The sequence below is a fragment of the Dunckerocampus dactyliophorus genome, chromosome 5, assembly GCF_027744805.1.
Source record: "Dunckerocampus dactyliophorus isolate RoL2022-P2 chromosome 5, RoL_Ddac_1.1, whole genome shotgun sequence".
Classification (NCBI taxonomy): Eukaryota; Metazoa; Chordata; class Actinopteri; order Syngnathiformes; family Syngnathidae; genus Dunckerocampus; species Dunckerocampus dactyliophorus.
In genome coordinates, this window is record NC_072823.1 from 11,536,491 (window position 1) to 11,548,701 (window position 12,211).

Here is a 12,211-nt window from a genome sequence, read left to right on the forward strand (position 1 = left end):
CCAATCAGAAACAACAAATGTAATCAAATGTAATCAGAAACCAAACCATTTCGGAAACTCTACAAAATATTTACACAATTATGATGGAATAATAAGGTCAGAATACATAGTTTGTGTGTGACAATTTATTTTTCTGTGGTTACATTTGATTAGACCTGCCTAATTAATACAGCAGCCCCGTGCTCTGGCTCAAGACGTGGCTGGGGGCGCATGTCGTAATCTGGGGGTGCTACGTGCGCAATAGACACACCACGTTTCATTGCGATGTTATGCAAGACGCAGCAGGCCAACAACAGACAACAGAGAATCAATTATTTATCCAGTTGACCAAATAAAACATATTTGCAATGGAGAATTCCTGGATTAATGAGAGCCTTCACAAAGATTCAGAATGTTTACCTGTTATTTTTTTGCCATTCCAAAGCATAAATAAACTAAAACCTAATATTAAATACTACAAAACCTACCTTTTCTGCTTTGTAGAGCAGCCTTCCACCTGCAGTGTCCAAACACATCCAGCGTCCCTTGAGTATACCGATGGTGCGCTCCACGCAGGAGCGTGTACGTGTGTGCTTTTGGTCGTACATTTGTTCTTGTGGGGTCTGCGGATTATTCAATGGTATCATGAGCCAAGGTGCCATGGCATAGCCTCGATCGCCTGTAAAATAAGTTAATGGCCACATAACAACATGCAAAAGGCAAGAAATTAACATTTTACTAAAAGTACACATACTCACAAAAGTGACTGCACCTCTTTCAGGAGCCAGTGTGAGGGGTGTACTCACTTTGTTAGGTACTGTAAATCTGAGTTTAAGGTGCCCAAAACGTGTCTCTCTCTAGTAAAGTCTGATTAACATTTACAGTATGTTATTTATTATCAGGGATGTTATTTTTTTATCGGCATCGGTCTTTCTTTTCTTTAAATATCCAATTTGCATTGCATTGCTGGTTATGCGAGGGGGGAGTAAGACGTCTTTCTTTAATACTTCTAATCTAATGCTTTGTTCAAACGTGACATGTGGAATGACACCTGTTTATAATTCCACTGACTGTATTAGTGCAGAGTTTGATACTTGGCACTTTATTTTGTTTTCATGTAGATGTTTGTGCCACATAGAAATGTGCAGCTTTCCAAATTTTCTCGTTGCCAGCATTATTTAATTGGATTCTTATTTGTGAATTTATTAAGACTAAGAATTAAGAATTTAAAGTAATTTTAGTTGAGTATTGCTTAGGATTTTTTTCAATGTGCTTTGTTGAGACAAAATAAATATGGCACTTTTCTATCAGTTATATTACATATTGCAGTACAGTATTTGTCTTTTGTTTATTTGTTAACTGCATCCAGTGGCATCATAGTAAAAAAAGCATAATGTGTTCATTCGCTACGCCAGATGTGACCTGACATTAGTTTGAGCGAAGAGCTGCTGCCAATATCAGTATCAGTTGTTATCGGAAATTAAGTGCTAGACAATATCAGCAAGAAAGCCAATATTGAGCTTGTTTTATTAATAGGCATGCTCCGATCAGGGTTTTGTCCTGCCGATTCTGATACCAATCATTCATGAGTGAGATCGGCTGATACCAATACCGATCACATGGATTATATGGTGTCATTTTTTGTAATCGGGTTTGAAAGGCATTCATCGGCGTATGCCGATCACATGTTTTTTACACAAACAGACCTATGCTGATCGGCGGCCGATATATCGGAGCATCCCTATGTATTATTATGATTATATTTTGTTATATATGAATGAAAATGTACTTGCCATAGGTAAATGAATTATAATTTGTGACTGTCATACACAGAAACAAGTAGATCCACATTTCTCAGCCTAATAAGAACCAATTACACCCTCGTCTAAAACATGTCTGTGCTGGGCCTTCACAACTGTCATTGTAGAACAAATTAGTGTGTCAGCTTTCAGCTTCACAGACAAGAAGGTGAAAAAATGTTGCGATGCCTATTGGAAAGAAATTAAATCTTCCATAACTGATTGTTCTCCATCTTTGCTTATACAAATACACATGTAGTTGCATCGCTTCACGGCTAATAAGTCTCCTTGTTAGCTGACACTTGGGATTAGGCCAGTGACTCTCAGCGGTGTGTTCACTGCAACTGGACTGGACAACATAATAAGATGATAATTCGCCTTTCATGGTGTCGTGCGTCAGACAGACATGGGTTTTGGGTTTGAGACAAATTTCCACCATAGAAAGGAGTGAAAATACCACCTTATCACACTCTGGTGGTTGGTTATAATAAGTTACAGTCATGGCCGAAAATTTTGGGGAGTGACTTTTAAATCTTGTGCTTCAATAACTATGCTGCTTAATGTTTCATTTATTGTGATGTAGACAAAAAGTGCTTGTTTTTTCAGTCTGTAACAGACATGTGAAATGTTTTCTTAAAAAAAACACAGAGCTAGCAGAGTTATTGAAACACGGAATTTAAGTCACTCCCAAAACATCTGGCCACACTGTATCGTCCCTTCAAACTGATGTACTGTATGATGCTGGTTAAGTGAACTTTACCTTGTGTCTTCAGATTACAAGAAACTACACTTTCCTGGATTACATACTGGGAGGATGCCAGCTCATGTTTACTGTGAGTTTGACCACTTGATAAATTTGATTTAAGTTTGCTATCCGTGCGGAATTTGCATGTTTTCTGTGTGCTTGCATGGGTTTCCCCCCCACAGCCCAAACACATGTACATTATGCGGAGATCATTTTTACCCAAGTGTGAATGTGAGTTGAATGTGCCCTGTGTTATGCTCCAGCTCACCCACTTCCTTGAACAGGTTAAGCAGTACAAAATGAATGAATGTAAAGCTATTTTGGATCCTTCACTCGGCGTTACACATTGAAAGCGATTTCATTTTCATCCAGGGTACATTTCAGGGTCACATTTGCATCAAAAAAGCAGAGAGGAAAAATAACTTTGGTTGGTAGGATTGTGGTAAATGTTAAGTAGGATATACTATAAATATGACTATACTGTAATTCATGCAATTCATAAAATAAGTGAATTTGAAAAAAATACAAATACCGTCAAAACCTCATGATTGATTCAGTTTCCATCTAAGATTTTGCCTCAGTTTTGTACAATATTGCACAAAACAAAGTATTGTTTGCCCAGTGCTGTATTGTTCCGTGAAATCAAGTACCTAAATAGTGTGACACCTAAATAACCAGCCAAAGGGCCAAAGAAAGTTACGAAGGTGAGACACTACTGAATGGGATTTCGCCAAGATGTACGGGGAGTCTGCAACAATTTGTTCCATCCATTCGTAATTTCTAATCATATAACATTGTTTTCTGCATGTAAAAATCAAACTATTGTCTATAAAATGTATTCTCGGGTGTCTGGTGCGGATGAAATGGATTTACATTGTTTTGTATGGGTTTTCGTACATTTTAATGATCAAATGCATGACGAAAACCAAGGTTTCTCTGTATCTGCAGAGAGCTGAAAGACATCTGAAATGCCTCTCTTGCCTGCATACATCAAACTGTTATTTGTATGAGGTAACCTATGTTAGAAATGTTCCAATTTCTCGTGTGGATTTGATGAAATTCACAGCAGAATGAGAACTCTTTGTCTTGTTGTCTCCTCCTAATACCGTATGTTCCCTTTTGTCACACATGTGCAACACTTTCAGAGTCACACACGTGCATACACACTGTATCCTTCTTCCAAGCTTTTTAACATACATGTTTCACATAATCCCGCGACCCTAGTTAGGACAAGCGCCATAGAAAATGAATGAATCAATTAATGTCCCACATAATGAAGCCCATCCTCGAAACATTCTCTTTGTCACACCATGTGCAATTTACCTTAACATTTCCAAACTCTGCAGACATCCACATAAATATTTTTTCCTCATACTGACATTTAGACACACACGTCTTCACTGTGAAGGAGATTTATTGGATGCTGTGCACAAACACATCCAATAGCTTCACTCTTTTTCTGCCAAATCACACCGAATTAGACATGCAAAGAATCAGTCATGGGTGAATCTTATTTTCACATATAGTACACGCCCGATGTACAGTACGTGCACTGATGCCACAAATGTGCAAAGAGAGAAATCTGCGCACATGTAGACACACACATGCAGATAGAGCTGTTCTGCGGTGTTCAGTCAGACTTAGGATGACTCTAATCCTAATCTTCAGGAGGGAAAACTCTCGCCTCAGGACTGTGGGGCTTTACTGAAGAGCAACATTGCTTTGTAACACTCCGACACAAAGAGACAATCTTCTACTATTGGGTTGTTTGCAAAAGAAGCATTTCAGATGCCTTTATTCATGTCCACCGGTTGCTCGAATTTAGGGCACAAATGCTTCAACAGATCCTGTGAGCGTAACAGTCTACATATCGTACAACACAGACCCACTGCGTGTAAATTATCATAGCTCCAAGTTTAGAAAAGCAGGCAATCATTTGAAAGATACGTTCTAAGCCAAGGGTGTCCACATTTTTCCAAGCGAGGGCCACATATACTTTTGTTGCATTTTGTGCATTGAAGATGCTAAAACTAAGGTATTTGAACAAAAAATCCACATCTTAGCTTTGTGTTATAAGTGACAAAGCAAATGAGTGTTATAGAGCTACCTGACCACTAGCTAAGTAACAATGAATTTTTTGGTTGTTCAGGGGCAGTAAAAAATGAGCAGCCGGCCGTAAATGGTCCCCGGGCTGCACTTTGGACACCCCTGTGCTAAGTAAAGTAATACTCCGCCGGCATTTTAAATTAGAATAAAAAAATCCCAACTAGTTCTAACTACAGTGTTGTTGTCACAGTAAAATTGTCATTTATTTTACCCCAAAATTACGTTTATCATTTGTTAGGTCACTGAGAATTTACCTCCTTTCAAAATCAGTTGTTGATTTTAATACATGTGTTAATCTTCCCAGTTCATTTAATGGCAGTGTGTGTATTTTTAACACAATGTGGTTAATCAGTCATTTGGAAGCAGGGGGGTTCTTCTAAGAGACTCTACCTGCTCATTATCGGTGGTAGCAAAGCTGTCGTCGTCGTCGCTGTCATTCATCATGGGACTGTTACTCGTCCCTCCCCCGGTTGCTAAACCCCTCTGTCCTATTTTCTCTCTCTAGCTACACTCTGTCCCTCTGTCTAAACCCAACTGGTTGAGACAGATGGCCACCCCGCAGAGTCTTGGTTCTGTTCAAGGTTTCTTACCTGTTTCTTCCCTGTTCAAGGGGTTCCGTTGGTTCTGTTAAATGTCTGAGGAGCATGGTTCTAGACGTGCACCATGTGTAAAGTACCTTGGGATAACTTCGGTGATGAGTTGGCGCCATAAAAATAAAATTGACTTGACTACTGTGGACAAAAGTACAGTAATTAGTTGCACTGCTGTTCCTTGTTCATTTCTATTCTTTGCAATTGCTCGTAGAAAGGGTAGGCTTGTCATGTTATGTTAAGTGTGTTTTGTGTGAACAATTACAAATAGCTTGGGGCTACAAATGGGTTGGAAACAGAATGGTAGCATCCCCCACTGTCACTGAAGTCACAATTATCAAAGTAATAAAGTCTAGCATCAGAGATCACAAGAGGAAAATGCTATAATCGCTTCCGAAATGGCATGTTTTAGCCCATCAAATTAATGCTCCAGATGGGATTGATATGCAGTCTGGGAATAATAAAATGCTCTAATAATAATAATAATCTAGATCAAGGATGTCCTAACTTTTTCCATCGAGGCTCGCATACTGAAAAATCCAAAAATGCAGGGGGCCTCATTGATATTTTTTCTTTTTAAAGAAAAATGATTCTACACACACACATATATATATATATACAATTATATATATATTCACACAATGACCAGACTTGATCAGGCACAATAATAGCATAATAATAATAACAATCATCATAATCACAATAACAACACAGGCTACTGTTGTGGACGTACTTACTCCAGCTAAATACTAAAAATCAACAGTGAATCCCCGACGCCACTTCCTGTCCACACGTCCAGGAGACATTTATTGAAATACACCTGAGCACGAGTGTTGTTTATGTCTAAAATGTCTTATTTTCTCTGATTGTGTCTACTATATCGGGTAATATGATTGTAAAGGTGACTATAGGGGTGTTATTACATGTCTAGAAGGCTCTAATAATGTAAAAAAAACATATGTAGAATGACATAATTGGGTTGTCTATGCTCTAACTACGAAAATGTTTGATTTATAAATAGGGAACCCTACTTCGAGGAAATTCACTTAAGCCTAGGTCACAACCGGACATACAATTTTTTTTCTTCGTGGAGAACATAAAGTAGAAGGAGTAAGATCTCGACAAGCATGGAGGACAGACGAAATATCTGAACGTGCATTGGCCGTACTAATTAAGCATGTGGGATACAAAACGTGATTATATCAACATCATATCTGGTACTGCTAATCTTTGTCTTATTTGCATCCTATTTTTGTTTTCCCAGTTTTCTCTATTTTATAGTTTTACTCACATCTACCACTTTACCTGTGTGGCTTGTCTTTTTTGTTTGAGAATATCAAGTCTATGTTGGATTAATGACCAGCTTAAAAATGGGAAATATGTTCTTTAACACGCAAGAGAATACTGGAAATGTGAGCGCTGACATGACTGAGCAAAAGGAATGATTATGAATGAGCTCTCTGTGTATTAAATATAATGCTTCCGACTGTGCAATGTGACATTGGCGGTTGCAGGGTGAGGAGGTCCTGACAGCACACAAACTGCTGTTCATCGCCGGAGGAAAAAACATGTCACTCTCCATCTCATTTTATGTTTGGGCTCATTAGTTGAATGCGTACGTGTTCCCTTGAATTCACATGCATTGCATGTGATCACTTTGCCGTCCTGTTATCATCTGTGTTAAAAATATCCCTTGTTCAGGTGTCAGGGCTGGTCTGTGTTACCAATAGTGGGTTAAAAGAACAGATTGTACAAAGGATGGTTATGTTCGTCACAATTCACAATCCCAAATAAAATAACTGCCGTTCATGGCTGTCACTCAGTGCTTTCGGGCATTCACATGCATGTCTGTGGCGCATACACACACATAAAAGCAGTCTCAGAGAAGCCACTAACAATTTACATTCATGTGTTTTTTTTTACGACAGGCTAAACATTCACTGATAGCTAAAGCAAACCTTATAGTTAGGAATGTTTAATGAATTGTGTCAAGTGGCGTGTATAGTTTAAGTGTTTATGATCACGGCGATTTGATGGAGAACATGAATAAACGGGAGAAGGTAGCGTGTCTTGCTGTATTTTCAAAGACTAGGATTTGTTAAGGGTTTAAGTAAAAAACAAACAAAAAAACAATAACGACCACTGCAACGAGAATGATCACGATTTTATGTCTGTTTTTCCGTAGGTCGGTATAGACTTCACAGCCTCCAATGGGAATCCTCGAGAGCCATCTTCCCTCCATTATATTAACCCACTAGGCAGCAATGAGTATCTTGCTGCTATTTTAGCCGTGGGACAAATCATACAAGACTATGACACGTGAGTTACCAATGCCGAGAACTTGGAGATGTGTGAGGTCGGATTGTGTTTTTCAGACTGAAATCTGAAATCACACTGCTTAACTGACTGGTTACATCAAACGGAGCTGGGAAAGAGGTTAGAAAACCAATGATCGGATGGTAATCAGAGGGTTTTCACAAACACCAAAGTGACACACCAGATTTGTTTCAGCATTCATGATAAGTCTGTCTCATCTGTGATCTGCATGTACCGGCATGTAAACTGCTCAATATCCTCTTTAATATCAAACCCAATATTGCTCTAATGGATGATATGATCACAAACATAAAAGCCAGATAGCTTTTGAATCTGTAAGGTTGCTGTTTTGCCATGAGCCACGAATCTCTGTTGTCCCGGGTTAAGAAAATGCACACGGGTGGGTGTTAACAAGTAACTTACTGGTTTAACCTCAGTCACCTCAGGCATGCTTTTGTTTGCCGTTGAAAAGGAATAGGGCTCCTGTGCTGACAAAAAATACATTTTGGAAGGTTTGAACAAAATCAATTGGATTCTGAAGGAATTACATTACGTAATTACATTATTTCGATGATGTGTCAACTCAACAACCTTGGTTTTTACATTTTAGGGTACCATCTACATCACAAAGACTGCAAAAGGGCAACAGATTTACATACCCCTGACTAAAAGTGCTGATGTTGGGATAGGCTCCAGCATGCCCGCAACCCTAGTGAGGATAAGCGGCATAGAAAATTGATGGATGAAGAAATTTATGTCCAAAAATGAAAAAAAAAAACAAAAATGAAACCAAAACTGCACCACAACAATATAGAGACCAACATAGCCCATGGGCATTTTCAGGTGGGAGGGTTTTCAACAAAACATCAAGTCCTCCTTCTCCAGCCTCCTTCCGGAGAATGGTTTCAGTGATGAAAAGGTGTAAAATATTTCAACATTCGAACACACATCTAACACAGGAAATATGTCTTCCGATGTTATTTTTTACGCCTAAAATAACAACATTAATGCATTTTGGTGACATGAGCACTTTTAACTTGAGTGAGGTGAAAAAGCTGATGCAAGACCATATGGTGAGAGGCGGTTTTGCGAAATTGCTTCAGTTTTCTTCCAGTTTTGGCATAAAAGCATTCAATGATTCTGTTTCTCTGTGAAGCAGGTAACAAGATTTTCACTGTCGTCTAAATGCAGCATGTTGGATTTTGATTTGAAAAGAGGTTTAACCACTGTTCCAATCTGTTGTCATGGTTTCTTCCTCAGTGACAAAATGTTTCCTGCTCTGGGATTTGGAGCCCAACTTCCACCAGACTGGAAGGTAGATGTGTGTTTGTTGGTCATTGATGTACATATAGTATGTGTGTGTCATGTAGACACATCTGTTTTTAGCATACACTGTATCATTATAGTGTAGCAATGTTGTATGATACTGCACAGACATTACACAAACACACACACACAGATAAAAGCAGGCGTTATACTTGCATATTCGCATCATTCTGCAATTGTTAGCCCATCTGTGTTGCCATGGTGCTGCACCGATGAAAGGGACAAAAGAGAGAGAAGCTTGCACGCACACACACACACACACACACACTAACACAGGGTAGGAGGTATACTGTGTGAGAAATGGACTTAGTAATATTTAGTGTGTAATGCAGTATGAGTCTTAGTGTATTTTGTCATCACTGTCATTTTAGGTGTCACATGAATTTGCCATCAACTTTAACCCCACCGACCCCTTCTGCTCAGGTATGTATTGATACGGTTCATACAGACATCATAATGGCCATTTTCTTCCCATAGATTTATATGGTACGCACAACTTTATCCACACTAGCAATAATCTTCCAACACCAACCAAACATGTAATTATGACAAGTAAATGATAAGTAAATATTCTCAGTGATTTCATATTAAGCCAGACAATAAAATAGAACATGTGCTCTACAACCAGTTTCCCCAGGGAAACAATAACCTGTGGCACAGCTGGGCGAAAGTCACATGTTACATTCTACTTTCGGAGAGTTATCGACACGTATGAGTGGGGGGGTTATGACAAAAAAGGCTCTGGGGGAACACAAGACAAAAAAGGTTAGGAACACTGGTCTAGAGGGCTCAATCATTTAACGCGGTTAATTGGTTCCAGACTCAACCGTGATAAGTGAATTTCCGTCAAGTGGGATTCAATATTAATAAACTGAATATTTTTGTAGTCGGAACATAGGAAACCTGTTTATGAGTTAATACCGGTTTTAACACTATTAGAGCCTTGTAGACATCAAATAACACCCTATAGTCACTTTTACACTCTTTTGTTCTTTGTTTACATTAAATTGTGCAAGCTACGGGATAAATGCAGGGACATAACAGACAACCGCTGCTAGCATAGAAAGCTACCGAGCTAACTAGTTAGCCTGTCCAATTTACTTATTGTAAATTTAAGAGAGTGTTTCTAACGGAGTGGGGAAGAAGGACAAAGAAGCCAAAACCTACCACACGAGAGGAGAACCTTTTTTTCACTTGATCCCAGCCATGGCATGTCGGCTCGGCTCTGCTGGCTCAGTCTCCGTGCAGTGTGAAAGGTAATGAAATATAACATCAGGTCTCATAACATTAGTGATGCCTAGTGACCAGAATACGACATATAACTTGTCTTTCAATATTTTTTTGACTAATAATAGGCCATAGTCAAACACAAAACAGATATAATTAATTACTTTTTGAAAACTGAGATCTATTTAGGGAGTGATATTCGGAACCGTGATATCGCGAGGGACGACTGTATTCAAAACCGTATGTAGAAGGTCGTAAACAGGTTTTCTATGCTCTAACTACCGAAATATTTGATTTATGAATAAGTAATCCTATGTTGCGGAAATTCATTTATCGTGATCGGGTCTGGAAGCGATTAACCGTGATAAACGAGGGATTACTGTATATGCTTTTTATTCCCGATCGTAATGTTCTTTTTTCCTTCATTAGGCGTGGAGGGCATTGCACAGGCTTACTCGGCCTGTCTCCCACACATTCGTTTTTACGGACCGACAAACTTTGCTCCGATCATTAATCACGTAGCCCGTTTTGCCGCCCAGGCCCTTCAGCAGGAGAAAGCAGCGGTAGGTGACAACAATCTGCTTTTCCACGTATTTAATTGTACATCAACTAAACATGCAGAGTGAGAATGTTCACCTTTGAAGGTCTAGCATGCCTAACAGCTTGTGGGTAAAAGCTGTTGTTGAGTCTTGTGGTTCTGCTCCTGATGCTCCTCCACCTCCGGCCTGAGGGGACGGGGGCAGACATGAGTGTGCGGGGTGGGCGAGGTCCTTTATGATGCCTTTTTGCTGCATCTGGCTGTGTAGACGGTCGTGGTGGTGAGTAGGCTGAATCCCACAATCGTTTGTGCCGCTTTCACCACCCTGTGCAGAACCTTTTTTCACATGGACGCGGAGCTCGTTTTCTCTGCACCAATCCTCCAGGTGTTCCACCTCCTGTCTGTACGCAGACTCATCACTGTTGTTAATGCAGTCCAGCACTGCTGTCTCATCCGCAGATTTTACAACATGACAGCTGGGGTGGTTCTCTGTGCAGTCGTACGTCAGCAGGGTGTACGGGAGGGGACTCAACACACAGCCCTGGGGGGAGCCGCTGCTGAGGGAGATGGTGGAGGAGATTTTGACTGACTGCTGTCTGTCAGTTAGAAAATCCAAGACCCAATTGCACATGGAGGAGCTCAGGCCAAGTGTGTGTAGTTTTGTCACCAGTGGTATCATTGTGCTGGATGCAGATGTGAAATCCACGAAGAGCAGTCGTGCATACGAGTCCTTGCTCTCCAAGTGGGTAAGGGCAGTGTGCACCACAGACGAGGTGGCGGCGTTTCTGCGGTAGGTGTACTGGTGACATCAACACAGTTTTTTTTAATGTGGGCCATAACCAGCCTTTCTGTCAACAAATGCTTCATGTACTTTAGGTATGACAATAAGTGCATGAGCAAAAATACACAAAGGGCATTTTTGGCAGGGTATTTTTGTGAAGAAGGTACTGCGAGCCTTTCTCTTTTTTTTTTTTTTTGGTGGAACATAGGAATCAAGGATGGAAAATACGATATGGCAGCCTGTGCAGCAGTGTGTGTCTGTGTGTAGGGGTGTAGTTTGGTAGGAAGCTTACAAATATTCCAGTTCCTCAGATAATGAGCAAACCTGCGACTGGTGTGTGACCAGTGACTTTGTGATATTATCACACCCTCATCGCCACAAACGGGGGTTTCCAAGCAGTTTGCGTGGCACAGTGTGCGAGCGACACCGTCGCTCTGCGTGATTATGATTCTCTAATCAGAGCTGCTCTTTGCAGATTAAAGAACCCCCCCCGGGTGTGTGACTTTGAGTTAAATGATACCAAGTGTGTAAGTGTACAGTGCATGGTCTGGATGTACATTGGCTGTAAGACGTTTATATACACCCATCATGGCCATGGATTGATATTTTTTGGCTTTTTAACTGTTCTTTTTCTATAAAAATTTTTTAAAAACAAAAAATGAGAGCACCTATTTGAATTTGTTAGGCTTTTGTGTAATTTACACAGGGGTCAAGAAGGTTATGCATACAGCCACAAATATTCTTCATTGATATGCAGTGTTCCCTCACTCCATCGCGGTTCATCTTTCGTGGACTCGCTGTTTC

At 40.0% G+C, this 12,211-nt stretch overlaps 1 protein-coding gene across 1 annotated transcript in view; it reads left to right on the forward strand.

The window, feature by feature from the left end:
* The window catches only part of cpne2 (copine II), a 35,739-nt gene that overhangs the window by 16,015 nt on the left and 7,513 nt on the right, over positions 1-12,211 (forward strand). Inside the window, exons 10-14 of the mRNA XM_054775821.1 lie at positions 2,552-2,611; positions 7,405-7,538; positions 8,796-8,850; positions 9,233-9,284; positions 10,518-10,651. Of these exons, the coding sequence (XP_054631796.1) occupies positions 2,552-2,611; positions 7,405-7,538; positions 8,796-8,850; positions 9,233-9,284; positions 10,518-10,651 (435 nt within the window). The remainder of the gene's footprint in view (positions 1-2,551; positions 2,612-7,404; positions 7,539-8,795; positions 8,851-9,232; positions 9,285-10,517; positions 10,652-12,211) is intronic.